The 20,836-nt window shown below is 41.4% G+C and overlaps 1 protein-coding gene across 1 annotated transcript in view; it reads right to left on the bottom strand.

The window, feature by feature from the left end:
* ephb3a (eph receptor B3a) overlaps positions 1-20,836 on the bottom strand; it is a 64,989-nt gene that overhangs the window by 2,680 nt on the left and 41,473 nt on the right. The window contains exons 11-14 of the mRNA XM_061693733.1: positions 17,088-17,335; positions 12,265-12,480; positions 10,350-10,499; positions 7,057-7,250 (exon numbers count right to left, since the gene is read on the bottom strand). Of these exons, the coding sequence (XP_061549717.1) occupies positions 7,057-7,250; positions 10,350-10,499; positions 12,265-12,480; positions 17,088-17,335 (808 nt within the window). The remainder of the gene's footprint in view (positions 1-7,056; positions 7,251-10,349; positions 10,500-12,264; positions 12,481-17,087; positions 17,336-20,836) is intronic.

Below are 20,836 nucleotides of genomic sequence, written 5' to 3'. Positions count from 1 at the left end.
CATTAATCCATTTCACCACCCTACTAACAAAAAAAAGTTACTTTTTTTTTTTAATAGGCTGAAGAAGTGGTTATTTTATTTTAACATTTGAAATTGTTTAACCAGGAAAGCCTCATTGAGATTAAAAATCTCCTTTACAAAAGTATCCTGGTCCAGAACAAGTAGTCGTGGAACACAAACAACACACAAACAAACATAACCAATACAAAATGCCAAAAAAAAAGGCATATCACCATATCCAGTGAAATCTCAAGAAGATCAGCCATCAAAGCATTTTGCACATCTGTGTTATGGAGCTGCTGCCCAGCAGTTAGTTCAGTGTTAGCGTCCCTTGCAGGCTTGTAATTGTGTTCATTTTGTGGGTTTGACTGTTTGTCCCGATAAAACAATAAATAACAATAGTGCCAAAAGCTTAATTTAGTTAGTTTAATTCACAAAGAGAAACTCATATTACATTATTTTAATCAATGACAGCTTAATTTACTTGCCGATTTTTTTCTTTTTTTAGCAAATTGAATTAGCGCTTGAACGTGATAATGCGATGGTGTTGTTGATTATGGTGCGCAATGGTACATGATACAAATATTAGATATAATACCAACTTTAACGATGCTATGTTTGAGAACTCGAGCAAGACGGAAATTTTGGGAATTTCCTGAAAAGTAGGGATTTGGGAGATGCGAGGATTCCGCCCGACAGCGACGATATGTAGGTATGCACTTAAAAAAAAAATAGTGGTAATTTATTGCAATTTCATTTTCCAGACCTCCAAGTTAGGACTAGGGATCCCAGTTTAAGAGCCACTTGGCGAGACGCCTTCCAGATTGCATTGCCTTCCATATCCTTTCTCTCGGGAGTTTATCAAGCCGACCATCGTTACAATCACGCTCTGACAACACAACGTGTTCTCCTCCTCCTCTTCTTCCTACTATCTCTTGCTGTTGCATACAGATGAGGCCATAAATTAATCATTGGGATGTCATCAGCACACAGTGACACGTAGCATAACATGCGTACACGCTCGTCTCACACACAATTCTCTCCTGTTGCCCTAAGACGGCACTGGGCGCGCACGCTCCCTGATGCATTAAAAAGCTCATTAGCAAGCTAATTAAACACATTCCTCTCTTTTAGCTTCTCCTCAATCTCCCTTATTACTCACACTTCATCACCGCCTGCTTTTCCACATCAGCGGCCCTGGCTGCTGTCTGTCCTATCGCCGACATTCCAGCATCTCGCCAAGTATTGGGGGAATTAAACCGAGGTCAGCGACTACATTTCCACACACAATTAGCTCCAGTGAGCCCAAATCCTGGCATATCGCTTGCCCTTGGGGGCTCCGGTGCTCGAGTGAAGCCGTGAGCCGAGGAGCTGGCACACGACCTGGATACGGGATGTGAGATTCTTACCTTTTGTGCCCGTCGGAAGCGGGATAGCATTACAAACCCAGAGACAGAGAATGTGTCTTTTATTCATTGTACAGTGATACGTTCCACACCCAACACACAAATACTACAAATACTAAAGTATGTACAGTAATTACAGTTTATGAAACGAGTTTATTTCTTTAAATTCTCTTTTGTTCTCTTTTATTATGTTTTCATAAAATACAGTGCTATTTCTCTTTTTGGTCACGGGACAAATTAAACTTGTAAGTCAAGCATGCAATCAATAGAAAATACAGCATTTATTGTAGTGTCTGTCTGTTAGATATGTGCCTTTTAGAGGTGGCGCCATGAGAGAATTTGCAAATGGGTGTCTGGGTGTGAGATATGGCTGACAGCAACTTCACCTACACACAAAACAACTTTCTACCTTTTTTGGGTGTTAACACCCAACAGTTTGCTGTATCAATTATTGTATGTTCTGTTAGCCCATTATTTTCATCCGTCCATTTTCTTCCGCTTATCCGAGGTCGGTTTGCGGGGGCAGTAGCTTTAGCAGGGAAGCTTAGACTTCCCTCGAGCCAGCCACTTCATCCAGCTCTTCCGGCGGGATCCCAAGGCGTTCCCAGGCCAGCCAGGAGACATAGTCTCTCCAGCGTGTCCTGGGTCGTCCCCTGAGTCTCCTCCCGGTGGGACATGCCCGGAACACCTCACCAGGGAGGCGCCCGGGAGGCATCCTAATCAGATGCCATAGCCACCTCATCTAGCTCCTCTCAATGCGGAGGTCCAGCGGCTCTACTCTGAGCCGATTTATAAGGGAGAGCCCGGACACCCTAGGGAGGAAACTCGTTTCAGCCCCTTGCCTCCGGGATCTTGTTCTTTTGGTCATGACCCACAAGCAAGTCTTTCTCCATGGCCTCACCCAACTCCTCCGACTGACTCTGAGTCAGCCCTTTGATCAGAAGGAGTCATGCCATATCGCTTAAGATTGGTGCATAGGCACAAACAACAGTCAGGATCCGTCCCCCCACCCGAAGGCGGAGGGAGGCTACCCTCTTGTTCACCGGGGTGAACCCCAATGTACAGAGGCCGAGCAAGGCGGGGTATAAGTATACCCACACCTGCTCGGCGCCTCTCACCATGGGCAACTTCAGAGTGGAAGAGAGTCCAACCCCTCTCGAGAGGACTGGTACCAGAGCCCAAGCCGTGTGTGGAGTCGAGCCCAACTATATCTAGTCGGAACTTCTCGACCACACACACCAGCTCGGGCTCCTTTCCTGTCAGAGAGGTGACATTCCACGTCCCTAGAGCCAGCTTCTGGAGCCGGTGGTTCAGATCGGCAAGGTCCCTGCCTTCGGTCACCGCCCAGCTCACAATGCACCCGAACCCTATGGCCACCGCTTGGCTAAAACAATAGCAGGGATTCCTGTGACAGACAGAAAGATATGTTCCTCAATCAAATCTGTGAAATAGCATAGGTGTGAAAAATGAACCGCCGCATAGCAGGGGAACACTCTATATCACTAGATAGGCAAGGATGCCGCATCTACACCAGCGGACAGCATCCCGACAACCGGGTGCCTGCCCAACAATTTCTATACAAACACAGCTCAGACTCAGTCGCATTCGATGCGCTCGAAGTTGGAAGAACAAATGATCACCACGCGCACCAACGCCTATGAATAAGTTAACTTCACAGAGGAGTATCCGCGGCAGAGGCACACGTCTGTCTGGCAACAAAAGCCTTCCAGATCTGAGAGCGAAAGAGGGCTTCTCTCAAAAAAAAGCTGAAAGCGGACAAACCCTACAAGAAGGAATCTTGTTTGCCTCTTTGCAAACCCGCCATATTTGTCTTTAGCAAGACATCTTATTCCAACAACCCCCGGGGCAGAGTCATCTCTCTCCGAGAATGAGGCTTCACCCTCCGCTTCACAGCTGTCGCATACAATAGAGGGCACAATTTCACACGGGGAGAAAGACCACATCCTGCATCTTCCTTTTGTTTTTCTTTGCCGAGCTCTGCTTCTGTTGTGGTGTGGAAAAACTGAGAGCTTTACACACTCATTATCAGTCGCGGGAAGTAACAATACTTTTTGTTACTTTATTTAAGCAGATTTTTCAAGTATCTGTCCTTTACTTGAGTATTTATTTTTCTGACAATGTTTTATTTTTACACCTAACATTTGAAAAGAGATACTATACTTTCTACTCCTTACTTTGTCAAAACAGGCTTGTTACTTTTTTTTTTTAAACCTCTGCATATGACGACATGACAAAAAAAGACATAAATACAGAAAGGTAAAGTCAACCGGGGTTGAAGGCTTTCTTGATTGATTGAAATCTTGTGGACTAATAAGTCGCAACGTGAACCAACGATGATGTAAAAGATTTGGGAACCAACTGCAAATCTTGGCCGAGAAAGTCTGCTGTTACAATCTAGACTGATAAGTGCTCATTATCAAATCATCGAACCCGATTCTTTGACTTGGGTGGGCAGTCACGTGACCAAAACACACAGTTGGATTTCACACCCATCTAAGAGCGAAAAAGGCTCCCTTCTCTCTACAGTCACCCCCACTGAGTTGGTGCACAGCAGGTAGCTGGCTCAAAGCTGTGTGTTCACAGAATCCTTTCACTTTAATACAACTACAACACTGTAAAAAGACAAAAAAAAATCACAAAAAGTATATAGCCTATATATATATACTGAAATAATGATGAGCTTGTCTCGATTTAACTCATAAATTGACTCACTCGGGACCAGGTTTACTAAAGGTTTGCATGACAAAAATGGCCGTACACTTGTTTGCTAATGCAAATAGATGAGGAAGCTGATCTATGACCGGCGCACACCCAATTGCATCTGCCAAATTCCCTGCACAGTTCATTTTACACGTTCTGGGAGGAGGATAAGCAAATAGATGAATTTAGCAAGTGCAATCTGATATGTAAAACCTGAGAGTAATTGCAATGGCTGATTTTACGACCTTTGTCTGAAAGGCAGCCGCAAACAGGCAAAATGAGAGGAGGCAGGGAGAACATTTCTGCTTGTGTAAACATTTTTGAAATGCCAGAAATAAAAATGATTTCGAGAGCAATACAATTTTGGAGCTTCACTGCTGGGAGTAAGTTAGATTTGTTTCCAGTGAGGGTTGGACACTGATTTGTCACTGATTCTGTTTATTACCTTTACGGACAGAATTTCCAGGTGCAGCCGAGGTGTTGAGGAGGTCCGGTTTGGTGACCTCGGCAATGCATCTCTGCCTTTTTTTTTTAGACAAGGTAGATGGTGTGTTTTTTTTTTTTTGGCTTCATCAGGTTGTGTTCTTCAACTCTCATTGGAGCAGTTCGCAGCCCAGTATGACATGGTTAGGATGTTAAATGGTGAATGGACTGCACTTATATAGCGTTTTATCTACACCATCACAGTGCCCAAAGCGCTTTACAAAGCCTCACATTCACCCATTCACACACACATTCATACACTAATGGGCGACTGCTCCATGCAAGGCAATGCAGGCCTACTGGGAGCAAATTAGAGTTCAGTGTCTTGCCCAAGGATACTTCGACATGCGGACAGTCAGAGCTATTCAGCTATCCTTCGGTCACATGATGAGAATCAACACCTCCAAATCTGAGACCAACGTACTGATTGCCCTCTCCCGGTGGAGAATGAGATCCCAAGTTGAGGAGTTAAAGTATTTTGGGGTCTTGTTCACGAGTGAGGAAAGAATGGAGCGGGAGCTCGACAGGCGGATCATTGCAGCGTCTGTAGTGATGCGGACTTTGTATCGGTCTATCGTGGTGAAGGAGGAGCTGAGATGAAAGGCGAAGCGCTCAATTTACTGGTCGATCTACGTTCCTACCCTCACCTATGGATAGAGTTGTGGGTAGTGACCGAAAGAACGAGATTGCGAATACAAGTGGCTGAGATGAGTTTTCTCCAAAGGGTGTCCGGGCTGTCTGTTAGCGATAGGATGAGAAGTTCGGTCATTCAGGAGGGGTCAGAGTCGAGCCACTGCTCCTCCATATCGAGAGGAGCCAGATGAGGTGGCTCAGGCATCTGGTTAGGATGCCCCCTGGACGCCTCCCAGGTGAGGTGTTCTGTGTAGGCCCCACTGGGTGGAGGCCCCGGGGATGACCCATGAGAAGCGAGAGACTATGTCGCCCGATTGGCCTGGAAACACCTGGGGTTCCCCCAGAATAGTTGGACGAAGTGGCTGGACAGAGGGAAGTCTGGGCTTCCCTGCTCAAGCTGCTACCCCTGTGACCTCTCACCTCGGATAAGAGGACGTATATGGATGGATGATCAAAGGGCTGACTCAGAGTCAGTCGCAAGAAGGAGTCATGCCATATCGCTTAAGATAAAACTCCTTTCAACTTGACATTTCAATGTCAATTCAGGGCACTGTGACAATTGGTGCTGTCCTCTCTCAGATCACTTTATGGGTGTGCTGTATTAGGTTTAAAATGAAATTTTACGCAGAATGTGTACATCAGAATTAGAGTCCTCTTTATTTGCCAAGTATGTCAAAAACACAAGGAATTTGTCTCAGTTGGCGCCACTCTAGTACAACAATAGACAGCCATCCATCCATTTTCTACCGCTAATAGACAGCCATTTTGACAAAAAAAATACTTTTAAGAAATAAAAACATTCTCAAACAAACACAATAATGTTTGTTTGCCTCTTCCCCTAACACTTCCAATTCCATCACTTTAAACTTCATTTCGCGGTAACCGGTGCTCGCCGAAATGCTCCATGGTTAAATGGTTTTCTGACCTGTTAAGTAAAATTGGATAATTTCGCACGGCACACCTGATGATCTCTCAAGGCAAATTCCCATTTCACTTAACCCCCCCCCCCAAAAAAAAAACCACGTGTTCAACTCCTGCAACTATATCTATTTTTCTGTCAGATTTCACAATAAGTACTGTAAATACATTTGTGAGTAAATTAAGACCAGAGCAACATTATTTCATTATATACTGTCTACTTTTTCCAAAATGTTTGTTTGGTGGTGTGCTGTGAGATTTGTGTAATGACAAATATGTGTTTTAGCTCAATGAAGGTTGGGAAACACTGAGACGGTGTATCAAGCAAACAGACCTCTATGTGTTATTTGCCTTGATTTAAAAATAACTTACAAAACATGGGGGGGGGGAATCAAAACATCTATAATGTTTGCGTCCAAAGCCTGCCTGTTGTTGAAGACCAAATCATGCACGATAATGATTTGTTCATTTACAGACAGTTCAGTGTAATATAGTCGAAAACACAGCTGGTGAAAGATTGCAATGTTGTCTCATAATATTATTAGCAACATGTTTCCTATTTGTATTAGCCAGCAGTTCAAGCCAGTTTCTGCCAAACTGAGGATCCTGGGGGTAAACGAGCCATACCTGGAGGGTCAGCAAAATAATTTGCAATAAATTATTATTTTGTATCATTAAAAAAAAACGAGCGCATGCCTGCATATGAGTGCCAAACGTACTAAACCAATTATTTTTCCCTATCTTAGCTTGGGGCCGATTAAAAATGCTGCTATGATTGTGACGTATCATCACATACTGTAAATCTGTCATCCCTGAATGAATCAAGTTTTATTTTTCTACTTAAGAACAAAAAGCTTATTGTTACATTTAAAGACGAAAGCTCGTGTCCACTCACCCTGAGTACGTGCTGGTCACAACTTTGAGGCTGCCGGCGTTGCGCAGCAGCTTGTCCAGCGTGTTGACGATACGTGAGAACTTGGGCCGCAGGTTGCGCTCCTTCATCCAACACTCCAACATGAGCTGGTGCAGCACCATGGGACAGTCCATGGGTGGGGGAAGCCTGTAGTCCTGCTCTACTGCAGTCATCACCTGAAGGATAGGACAGATTCAGAAAACATAAGAGCGTAAATAAGTACGAAGGGTGCGTTGGAAATAATCTATACATTCCAGAATTAACAGCATTTTCTATATGAATTCCATTTTTGTTTGTTCTTTGTGTGCAGCTTCTTGTCTTCTGATTTTGATGTTTTAATGAGAAACAACATAGATGAGCTAACAAATATCATCTATGTAGCGGTGTTATACGCCTTCAGATATTTGAACACAAGTGGAGTGGCAACACGTATATAACAATACTCACAGGCATATATTCTGCAAAACAGAGCTAATATTATTCCAGCTTCCTGAGGCACTTAGGCGTTGTGAAACTCTTATTCATTTGTGTCTGTGTGACTTTATTATACTGCCTCAAGTGGCCAAGTCGAACACATCAGAATGTGCTGCAATTAATTAATCATGATGCACAAACAGTTTAACGCTTTATATTCTATTTAATTATTTTATTACTATATATTTTTACAAAGTACAATAATATATAGTTCTATTTCCTTTATTAAAAAACAGATTACAAAATTGTTTATTGTTTTTGGGGTGGCTGGAACGGATTATTAGCTTTTCTATTCATTTCAATGGGGAAAGATGATTTGAGATACGAAGATTTTAAATTCCGAGCGTGATCATGGAATGAACAAAACACATACCTCAAGGCACCACTGTATTTCATTTTAGTTGTGAATTTCATTTCAGTTCAATAATGAACGATTTTTGTTGTCTGTCTGATTTATAACAGTTGTTGAAAATCAAATCAGAATTGAAAAAAAAAAAAATCACATCAAATGTTTCTTTTTCAACAAACTCACCCCTGACATACAACATTATGGTTTGTGATGATATGAATATGAAATAAACAATTATATGGGATCTCTGTCTAATATTTCCTCATTTGAAGGATATTTTGTTTTTTCCACGTATAGGCTAGGTGAGAAGCCACAATGTCAAACCAAGTGTCCTCCCTACATTTGGGAGCTAAATTTAACAGAGAAATCCAATTTAACGTGTTCAGAGGGTTACATTCTATCAAATCTTTTCAGATAAGGTTGTAATTTGCTGTGGGATCTTATTACATTTTATTCCCTCTGACCCAGAAGAAATTCAGTATCTGGAGTTAACTTTACTTCTTTCTAGCTTTTAGGATTCTACATGTTCACACACTAAGCCTTGGTGATTGATTCTTTGTTAGTGTGGTGTCAAAATAGTCTACAGATGTGTATTTTTGTGTGCAACAATAAACCTCAATATCGCATATTGCCAGCTTCAGGATCTTTCTGAAATGACACGAACAGTATTCTCCAATCATGGATCGGTCTGACAATAAGTGGAGGCTGAAAATGTACACTCACTGGATTTTCACAAGGTTCAAAATGTTCTCCTCCATAAGGGTTTAAAAACTCCAAAACAATAAAAAATTGTCATTCGGGACTAAAAACATTGGTTTTTTTTTTCCACAGCCCTCCTCCTCTCCTTCTGCGTAATTTTCATTTTTATATTCTGCTTGGAGCAGGCGAGCACCTCTTTCTACATCTCCTGTTTGTTGACTGTCGCTTATTGAGCTAAGACTGTGGTACAAAGGCGAGTGGGAACAATAGAGGCCCTCGATTTTGATACTTTCATTACCGCGCGCGGCTTTTGTTGGGGGCAATTTTCATCGCGGCTCTTTTTTTGCTCCATTCTTATCGGCATTACAAGTCTGACTTGCCGAGCAGCTATTCCATCGAGGATCGGTGTAGAGCTCCAGTAAGTGTGATGGAGGGACATCCTTTGCTGTGAGCTTACTGCTGGAGATGCGACGTCTGCGTGTTGCAGATAGCCTGGAGGTAACAACAGCCGATGTCTGAGTGTGTGTGTGTGTGTGTGTGTCATGGGGGAGCTTTGGAGTCTGCATATTTGGGAGGGTTGGAGGGTGAGCAGACGAAAGTTGCAAATAGGGTGAAATAAAGCAGAACACAGACACACTGCTGCAGTGATGAGATAAAGAGTGCAGCCTCGTGAGACAGCGGGTACTAGACTCGGCTCGAAATGGAAAGTGACACGTGCCTTGGATCTCCAAATTTGTATGTTTAGAGATTTTTTAGGTATCTGTAATTTACTTCAAATTGACCGGCGAAAATCCTTTTGATTTTTTTTACTTAATTGCACTTCAGTCTGTACTGTTTTACATTTTCTTAAGGAGTTAAATTAGCACTTGTCCTTAAGTACAGTGGGCCCTTTATAAGTTGAATTTGTTCCATGCCCAGGCTAAAAACACTCATATCCCAAATCATCTTTCTCCACTGAAATGAATGGTAATGTAATTTAATAATCCATTCCTGCCCTGCGAAAAACACCAACAACATTTTGTGTAACGCGTTTTTTAATTAGAAAAATAACACTCTACAATATTGTACATGATACAAACACTGTAATAACATAATTAAATAGAATGTTTCTGATTTCATTGTTTAATTCAACGGGCATTGTGCTGCTCCTGTGTCCTGGTGTGCATGCCTCGACCACCACGGGGCAATAAACTACATATGGACATGATTGGATGATGAAACAAAGAACACCATCGCTAAGCTAAACTAAGCTGCAGTAATAGTAGTCATTTTCCACAGAGGATAAAGAATATGTATATGCCTGCGATGCTAGTTTGGTTACTCTGTCTATGGTGTTTCCCATTATGTGTTAGCATTAAGCTAGCAGACTTTCATAAGGATTGATTCAATAAACAAAATCTAATTCTCATTGTTTTATGTATAGTTTTACAGAAACGTTCATCTAGGGGTGGCGATAAACAGCTAGAAACCACTTTGCATCTTTTTGCAAGAATGTTTACTATCAGCTGTTTGTTGAGAAGTTCGCTGCCATCCATGTAACTCAAATTGTTGTCCGTAATTTAAGACGAAAAAATTGACCGAGCGACGGCTCAATAGTTTGAAAATCTCAAATTAGATCATTCGTAAGTCAAGCTACCACTGTATCTTTACTTCTACTTAAACACAGCGTGTGAGTACTTTTGCCACCTCTGAGCCAAAATCAATGTAAAGCTTCAAATATATGTTTGCAACGTTTATTGTTGTTCTGACTCACGTCCTGGTTGCTCATGTCCCAGTATGGCCTTTCTCCATACGACACCACCTCCCACATAACAATGCCATAACTCCACACGTCACTCGCAGAAGTGAACTTCCTGAAGGCGATGGCCTCTGGTGCCGTCCACCGGATGGGAATTTTCCCTCCCTGCTCACACACAAACACACGCACGCACGGCCGCACACACCCACCCACACACACACACGCGCGCACACTCACACACACACGCGCACGCGTCGTAGAGGGTGAACGGCCACAGTCTGAGAAATACTGAAGTCATGTAATAGGCAGTCAGCACACATACAGAAACAAATGTTAATTTCACAGGAGTTCTTGCACACAAATGCAAATACAGGCACATATGAGCAGCCACAATACTCAACGTGGTCATGTTACACGAGAATCAAATTAGCATACAGAGGAATTTTCTTCACAAATACTGTGAGACCTCAGCTCACTCCACTCTGGCCTTGTGTTTAGCTTTTTCTACAAATTTACTTCAAAGAGATTGACCGCTGTCATGTGTGACACAGAATCAAGTTAGAGCTCAGGCTACGTCATAAAAAAAAAAATCACTTCTTTGAGTATCTAAAGATGAACTCTGGCTTGTGTTTTTCTAAATAAAGATACATTAGTTTTGAAACATCAATTGTTTTAGGCTTGCTATGCTTATTTGAAGAAAGTCAAATTTTGCTGTTATATTGGCAATTGATTTAACTTAAAGTAAGAAGTAATATATTGCTCAGACGAAACTTTAGCAAATATCTAATTTTTCTGTTCCATTGGGACTTAATTTTGCTTAAATTAAGTAATATAGTCCTCATTTTACAAACGTACAGGGGAATTTTCTTTGTGCAAACCCTTAGCAAATAGTTAGTAGTTCGAAAAAATACCGTACACTAGTTCTAAAACATCTGTTTTTTTTAGGCTAGCTATGTTTACTTGTTTTAAGAAATCTTACCAAGACAAATTTCCCTGTTTATTGGCAGATGCTTTTTATTTGTTTTTATTTGGGAATTTGTTTCATTACAAAAAAGAAAAATAAGATGGATGTTTGCATGAAAACAAAAGATCTGAGAGAAGAATAAATCTTATTTTTTCTGCCACTTTTATATATATATATATATATATATATATATATATATATATATATATATATACTTTTTATTTATATAAATATTTGCATTTCACATTAAAATTTTCCTTTTAGCATCTCTATTAAAACGCATTTGCCAAATTCACTAAATTAATTTCAACTTTGTCGCAGACCACCATCTGAAAGGGGACATATTTTGCCAAAGCAGCTTTTTTCTAGTATTTGGGATGTAATATTGTCTCTATGGTGCCTCAGTAAACGTGAAATATGAATTAAAATCCTCCATGCATTGTCGAGTTCCAGACGTCTTTCTGCCGAGAGGCCTGAAATCGGGTCATTCAAATTTCTCGAGCTTATCTATGTCACTAGCGAAGATCTCCGCCTTCCCTTTCCGCTCCCGAGCCAGCGTGCTGCCACTAGTGGGTCTTCTACACGGAGGCAACCAATCAGAGGAAAGGGGGCGGTCTTAACCAAATATTGACAAAGCGGTTACAAAACTGGGTCAAACAGAAGTAGCTGTCAGAGGAGCCTTTTCTGGACACTCGTATGAGAAAACCAAGGTGTATTTGGAAATGAAATTGGCACTTTGATACTAAGTCGATGTTAGAGAGTCACTCTATGGAGGTCTAGAGAGCCAAAATATGAGACCTTTAAATAACAATTTCACCATTATTTAATACCCTTGATTTAATGAGCTTTTAAAATATATTAATTAACCTTGAGACCTTTGTTTCTTATCTAGCAATATATTCCTCATTTCAACGGGCAGGCAATTTTTTCCAAACAAAATTCAGCAAATAGTAATACAATACTTACCAGTGAGCTAGTATAAGTGGGGTCAGCTGAAGTGTCATCCAGAAAGCGTGACAGACCAAAGTCGGAGACTTTGCACACCAGGTTGCTGTTGACCAGGATATTGCGGGCAGCGAGGTCCCTGTGGACGTAATTCATGTCCGACAGGTACTTCATTCCTGCAGCGATGCCGCGCAGCATCCCCACCAGCTGAGTCACCGTGAAGCGGCCGTCGTTCAGCTGAGGGCAAACAAGATGGTGCTTGATTAGAGGAGAGCCAAGCAAAAAATGGTAAGAACAAAAGAGAGTATGTTGAAATGAAAGGAAAATAGCTGAATATAGTAGGAGGAATACATCAGAGAAGGCCAGTCAGTCAGTGAGGCCACATAAATGTGACAGCTGTCATCATGCTTATGACAGTCCCTGACAGCTGACCTTTTATGTGTCCAATTCAATATCTAATTAGACTCTGTACTGTTATACTAAAGCCAATAAAATTGAATATTGCAAACTGGAATCCTGCAATATTGCAGATTTTTAGGCATTTTCAGGGAAGTCCGAATTTAGAGTGACTCGCCTTAGTGAAGTGCCATGCAGGGTTTTTAGAGCAAGTTTGTTTTTCAAAAATGCTTAGTTTTAGTTTAGTTTTTATGAGTTTCAGTATTAGTTTTAGTTTAGGTTTTTCATACATGGTGTTTGTTAAGTGTGAAATATAAAAAAAAAAAACTCATACCATTTTAAAAACGATTAACTAATAAACAAACATCCACAAATCAAATCCAGGTGCTGTATAACATTCTACAAAATTTGAAGTGCGATAAGTGCAGTGCGTAATATTGGTAATAAGGTTAGAGTTGATGCATCACAACGTATGTAAAACCATTCATTAGGCACATGCTCAATATGGCATTTAAATTTTTTTTTAAAATATTTTAAACTTAAATAGCTCTCTGTTCATTACTGTAAAAAACAAAAAAAACCAAGAAATTCTAATTCAAATTCCTTCTCCGAGAGAGCGCCTAAAAGCGATGTCATCGGGCAGCATCCAATAAAAAGACGCTGACTGTTCGACCTTCCTTGTTCCGTAATACATTTGTTTAAAGAGAATGGAAAATCTACAGAATTTGCATGTTCTTCTCTTTCCATTGGATTCGCCTGACACAAACACACTTTATTTACAATCCTCCATTTATTATTCTTATATATTTTTTAAAACCAAATGGGGATAGACTCAAAATTGTAATGGATCAGCACTCCATTGGACCTTGATATCTGTAAATGGAAGTGGAATTAATCACAGAAAACATCAATACCCAATTAAGTTGAAAAATTGTATTTCTTCAAGGCTGAAACAGCAAATTTAGATTTCCATAGCTCAAGTCTAACACAACACTGCTGGTTTGAATGTTTATCACAAAGCATCTACATTAGTTTTGCTTTTATTTTGAGCCGTACCTCTTTAAGGCCAACTTTTTGCATTTTTGCAACTCTAGAACTCTGAGTCCTTTTGAGTCATTGTTAGTGTGACAGTGTGACCGGGGGAGGACACACACGCTGTTATTTTTTTTATTTATGTTTTTTATCATGATAGGACAACTCACTCGGAACAATTGCCGCAGGGAGGAACAGACTTTTGAGTCGACATTCATTTCTCAATAAACAGCTCAATTTCTGTAAAATTAAGGGATGCTTTAACAATTGTGTTGACTTCTCCGGAAGCAATATCTCAAGAGTGATGCAATTCAAACAGCAACCACTGAAAAACGCCATTTTGTACAGATGTGAACAAAAAACATTAATTTGACTCATTCTATCGGTGATTTTAACGAGTAATGACCACAGCACCATTTAAAAGCGCATTTGCCGGTATGTTTACATGCCATTTAATGTGCTGCGGCTGATTAATTACACAGGCTGCCACTTGATGGAGGTGCATGTGGCTACAATAAATGTCAAGTAGCTCGTTCAGAAAGACTAAAGCAGGAATTTAAAATTCATAAAGTCATGATGTTGACAGTCTCCTCCTGCAGAAATGGAACAATATTTTTTATTCAATATTAGAAATACAGGTTATGGATCAGAGGTGCTGACATAAAGCGAAAGCACACATGAAGCGAAAGCATCGGAGATACAAAAAGCATCGGAGATACAAATTTGACAATACTTTTTATTTTTTACATAAAGTGAGGGTTAAAACAATATCCAAAAATATAATTATTTAAAACTAAATATGGGCGGCACGGTGGCCGACTGGTTAGAGCGTCAGCCTCACAGTTCTGAGGACCCGGGTTCAATCCCCGGTCCCGCCTGTGTGGAGTTTGCATGTTCTCCCCGTGCCTGCGTGGGTTTTCTCCGGGCACTCCGGTTTCCTCCCACATCCCAAAAACATGCATTAATTGGAGACTCTAAATTGCCCGTAGGTGTGAATGTGAGTGTGAATGGTTGTTTGTTTGTATGTGCCCTGCGATTGGCTGGCAACCAGTTCAGGGTGTACCCCGCCTCCTGCCCGATGATAGCTGGGGTAGGCTCCAGCACGCCCGCGACCCTTGTGAGGAGAAGCGGCTCGGAAAATGGATGGATGGATGGATGAAAACTAAATATATAAATCATAGTTTCATGGGATACAGGGATGACGCCGGGGTGTTCATTACTCATTATTATTATTATTATTAAGACAAAGTTGGAATGGTTTTAATCAGTCAAGAAATGTGGAAGAAGGACGTAAATATGAAAAATATTTGATTTGGGAAGAAATTGGGGAATGGCAATAGATCCCAAGATGTCCTGAATGAGAGCAACAAGTTGGCAGAACAATAATAGTTTTTGGGTGGAGAATAAACACCAAATAAACTGTCAGTTACACCCAAAAACTCTCACACAACAACAAAACCCTCTCACAAGCCCAAAAGAACTTACACACACACACACCAAAAACAACAAAAATATCATCAACAAAAACTCTTACACACACCAAAAAACCTCCCACACTCACTTAAACACTTATTACTCTGACCAAAAAGTCTCACACCCAACAAAAAACTCTCACACCCAACAAAAAACTCTCACTTAGACCCAAAAACCTCTCACACACAAACAAAAACTCCTGTCACACTCACCCAAAAAAACCTCACACACAACAAAAAAACTCCCACTCACTTAAACACGTCTTACTCTGATAAAAAAAAAGAAAGAAAAAAAAGTCTACACAAAAAGACAACAGAAAAAAACCTCACACTCAGCAAAAAAATTTTACACACCAAAAAAAAAACTCTCTTACATGACAAAAACTCCCACGCTCACCAAAAAACCTCTCACTTAACCAAAAAATGTCTCACCCTAAAAGAAATTCCCACACTCACCTAAATATCTTACACTAAACTACACAAATAACCTCTCACATTACAAAAAAACCCCTCTCATATTCACCAAAAGACCTCTCTTACACAACCAAAAATTCTCTCATCGGAGAAAACACAAATTTAGTGGATGTCTGTAACCATAAAAATGGTAATTGAAGGTATGAGGCACTGTAATGATTCACCTAAAACATCACAGAATCCATTCAGCATAAGTCTTCTCTCAATTCAACCACGCGAAATAACCCGTTTGATTCGATGCAAACGACACGTAATAGGCGCCGCGCAGTTGTAAATGTACTGTACGACACCTCTTTTCTCATCCTGTCTTTGTTCACCACTTTGCGTGGGCGAGGGCGGCGCGAAGCCAAAAACTCTGATCACTAATGTATTCCGTCGTCGCACAAAGACTCAGGGAATAATACACTGAAGCGCGCATTCAAACGCAACAGTTTTCCACCTGGAGTTTGCGCTGCGTTGAAAAAGAGTGTCGGCATCAGTTAGGAAAGTCAAGCAGAGACACTGTGCCTGTCTACAAACGTTACATCGCACATTTAATCTCCATCAGTCAGCAAGTGAACGCCTCGGGGTGTTTTATGGAGCGGAAAACATTCCGATAACCCGCCGGTGTCGTCAGTGTCTGCCAGTGTGTATGGGACATTTTGGCTATGCCTTTGTGTGTGTGTGTTTGATCCCGTATAAGTCCCCCAAAAACATTTATCTCTCTCATAAACCAGAAAAACTCTCACACAACTCCAAAAAAGTCTCACAGTCAACAAAAATCCTCTCAAACACAAAAAAACACTAACACCCTCCAATAAATCTCTTACTGTACACAAACCTAAACTTTCAAAAATACCTCTAACACATACCAAAAACCTCTCACTCATGTAGGGGAAAAAAATAATTTACTCACACACACACACACACAAAATCTCAGTCACCCAAAAAACCTTTCACACAAACATCAAATAAACTGCTCAAAAAAGAAAACCTCTCACACACAGAAAAACACCTCTCCCTAGCACCAATAACCTCTCACTCGCCTGAAAATTCCACACCATCAAAACACCTCTCACTCGCCCAAAAAATCAAATGCACCAATAAAATCTCTAATACTCAACAAAAAACCTCTCAGTCCCACCAAAAAAAACTCTTACACTGACCTAAAAAACTCACACACACAGACCAAAAAAAAAAACGCTAGCCCTCACCAGAAAGCCAATCAGTCCCATCAAAAACCTCTCACACACACCAAATAACCTGTTACCCACACACAAGAAAATTCTCGCACGATAAAAACCACTGCCACCAAAAAAAAACAAATTCACCCCAAAAAAACTCCCCCTTGCACCAAAAAGTCTCTCACAAACACTAGAAAAACTATCTTACACTTTTTGGGCACCTCATAGTTCCTCTCCGCTTTGATACGCACAGAAAATAATCTTTCCGTCGGAGGTGTTCGTGGTGAGCACTTTATGCCAGACTTACCCGCAGGAAGGAATCGAGCGCGCCATTCTCCATGAATTCTGCAATGATGAGGACGGGACAGCTGCGTGTCAGCACACCCTCCAGCCTGATGACATTGGGATGGTCGAACTGGCCCATGATGGACGCCTCGGCCAGGAAGTCCCGCCTCTGGCGTTCCGTGTAGCCTGCTTTCAGGGTCTTGATGGCCACCACCATCTCCCTGCGGCCGGCCAGCTTGAGCCGCCCGCGACACACCTCGCCGAACTCACCTGGGGCGATACAAGGGGTGCAGGCAAAAAGGGGTGTGGGCATGGAAGGAGGGGGTGAGGGTGATGAGGGACAAGGGTCCAGTGAGTTGAGGGAGGATAAGGAGGGGAAGCTGGAGAGTGTGAGGGGAGAGAGAGGGAACTTTGGGCTGATTGGAGTGGTCAGTGCCTAACCGTGGGGTGTTACAAAAGAGCAGCGGTGGACAGTCAGAGCCGGTGAGGTCTTCTATGCTGGCCAAAACATTATCAGAAACAATGACCTACATTTACAACCTTCTAATATGAGCTCCATGAAATTTTGTTCATTTATACCCAACAGTCTATTCTCTTCATTTCGTAGCGTTTGTCTTGGCTTCATTGCTTCCAGTACATGTATGTAAACACTACTCCGAAAAAGTTAAGGATATTGGGTTTCTAGGTGAAATTTTACAATCAAACTAAAATTCACTATAACACAAGCGCAAATAAATACAGTGGGAGGAAAAGGTATGAAACCCTTTGGAATTTCTTAAATTTCTGCATAAATTGGTCATAAAATTGAGTCTGATCTTCATCACAAGAATAAACAAAAAGAGTCTGCTTAAATTAATACCACATAAACAATTACGGCGGCAGGGTGACCGACTGGTTAGCACATCCGCCTCAGAGTTCTGAGGTCTGGGGTTCAAATCCCGGCCCCGCCTGTGTGGAGTTTGCATGTTCTCCCTGTGCCTGCGTGGGTTTTCTCTGGGCACTCCGGTTTCCTCCCACATCCCAAAAACATGCATGGTAGGTTAATTGAGGACTCTAAATTGCCCGTAGGTGTGAATGTGAGTGCGAATGGTATAGAAAAAAATTTGTATAGAAAATAATGTAAACATTTGGAGAACAGGGAGGAAAAAGCAAGTGAACCCTTGAATTTAATAACCTCAACTAAACATTTCCTGTAGTTGCAGATCATACTGGGCCATGATGGACGGCTCTGCAACTGCAGGAAAAGTCAGAAGTGCACAACGATCAGGATGAATTTTGGACCCTTCCTCTTTACAAAACTGTTGCAGTTCAATAAGATTCCTGGGATGTCTGGTGTGAATAGTTCTATTCACACCAGACATCGCAGCGTATTTTCTTCTTCTGAAGCCATTCTGTTGTTGATTTTCTTCTGTGCTTTGGAACATTGTCCTGTTGCAACACCCATCCTCTTTTGAGCTGCAACTGTTGGACAGATGGCCTCTTGGTTCTTCTGCAAAATATCTTGATAAACTTGTGAATTAATTTTTCCATTGATAATAGCTAGTTGTCCAAGCCCTGAGGTAACAAAGCACGCCTATACCATGATGGTCCCTCCACCATGCTTCACAGTTGGGGCAAGGTTTTGATGTTGGTGTGCTTTGGTTTCATCTGTCCACAGAATATTTTGCCAGTCGTGCTGGGAATCATCCAAGTGCTCTTTAGCAAACTTCAAACATTTTAGACAGCAACGGCTTCCTCCGTGGTGTTCCATGAACCCCATTCTTGTTTAATGTTTTACACATGGTAGATTTGTCAACAGAGATGTTGGCATGTGCCAGTGTTTCTGTCAGTCTTCAGCTGATACTAGGGTTCTTTTTATTTCATCGAGCATTCTATGCTGTGCTCTTGCAGTCATCTTTATAGGCTAGCCACTCCTTGGACAAGAATTAACAACGCTGAAATTTCTTCATTTATAGACAATTTGTCTAACCGTGGACTGATGGATATCACGACTGAATACTTTAGTAAGTTTTCCCAGCTTTAAACAAGTTTATATATAAGGTCCTGACCGCAACCTGATCGAGATGCTGTGGCATAAGCTAAAGAGAGCTATTCACACCAGACATCCCAGGAATCTTGCTGAACTGCAACAGTTTTGTAAAGAGGATTGGGCCAAAATTCATCCTGTTCATTTGCACGTCTGATCTGCAACCACAAGAAACGTTTAGTTGAGGTTGTTGCTTTCTTTTGCCTCCCTTTTTTGGAAATGTTTTCATGTTATTTTCAATACAAATATGAAAACAGTTTAAGCAGACTCTGTTTGTTTATTATTGTGATTTAGATGAAGATCAGACTACATTTAATGACTAATGTATGCAGGAATTTAACAAGTTCCAAAGTGTTTACTTACTTTTTCCTCCCACTGTATGTCTTGTAAATTTGACACATCATAGAGAAGACTGTTGTTAACAACCGTGCCAAATTTGAATGATTAAAAAAAACAAAACAAAAAAAGACGTATGTAAATTGAGGCTTCAGAATAATGCAAAATGAAAGCCGCTCTCAACCGTTGTGGACATGTCTTCTGAATGAGCTGAAACCTCGTCCTGTTCAACTCTCAAATGTAAACAAATACTACTGCTATGACCTGAAAAAATTGGATGCTACTTCGTCGAGCATCTTCTTATGCGTACACAAAACTACAAGCTGGTTGTCACGTTTTACTTTTTAAATTAGATTTAACTCGCTCTTCTGCCTTCTCGCCGAGACGTGTGCACTCACGGCCAAAAACAAGGCGCTCAAAAGTGGCCACACTTGCCCAAAGCCCCCCGGTCCACACACTGTCTGTCAAGTTGGACTTTTCAAAATTATACCTTACACCTGCCACGCTATTCCGCCTTTTTCTGGGTGACTTGCACACTCGTGGCTAACAACAAGGCACTCACAGATAATATGCATTTTCAGGGTGTAGGCGTTGCTGGCTAGTTAACTGCTCGCCGGAATTGCACAGATAAGCGCTGATGCTAACGAAGGCACTCAAGTTCTTGTATAATGGGGGACGGGCAACTTATGTCGGACTCGAAAGTGCGTCACGCGGTGCTGTTTTAGCCCCCCCCCCACCACCCAAAATTCTCGAAAAAAAAATTAAAGCAAAACAGTAAAATGCAATTCAGTACTACATAGAGAATTATTTTTTGAAACAAATCTCTGAATTTTCTTGACCGTCTCCAAGCTTTTGCCCAGGGCCTTCACAAAATCATAAGTGCTGGCCCATGTGACTTAAACGACATTAGCAATGAGGTTGTTTCCTTGACCAATCAGATTTTAAATTGGTTCTCGTAAGGCCAGCAAACTGGCCCTCAATGACATCGGCATTTTTCCATCCTCTGATTGGTTGATCAGAGCAAAACCTTTTACAACCAACTTCGACTAGCAAAGCACTTCTGTAGTGATCTACACAAATGAGTACTTAATAATAAGGATCTTTGATTAGATGATGTGTTTTATTTTTTCCATTTTTATTTTATGAGGTAAATATTGTTTCTGAACTACTCCAGATGATGTATAGGGCATAGTATTGCATTTTTGTATGATATATTGATGGTTTCTATAATCGAGAGATGATAATGGTTGTGTTAAGAGATGGATTTAGTCCCCACTAAAGGCTCAGGTACCAAACGCACAGCCCGCCACTGCAAAATAGGAGCGGCTACTCCGGCAGGCGATCGCTCATAGGGTAAAGATGTCAGGGAGCGAAGGGGTGACCGGTCGTGATCGGGCGTGCAGTCTCGG

Source organism: Phycodurus eques, chromosome 13, assembly GCF_024500275.1.
Source record: "Phycodurus eques isolate BA_2022a chromosome 13, UOR_Pequ_1.1, whole genome shotgun sequence".
Lineage (NCBI taxonomy): Eukaryota > Metazoa > Chordata > Actinopteri > Syngnathiformes > Syngnathidae > Phycodurus > Phycodurus eques.
Note: the sequence above shows the minus strand (reverse complement) of the source record. Positions and strands in the feature narration are given on the sequence as shown.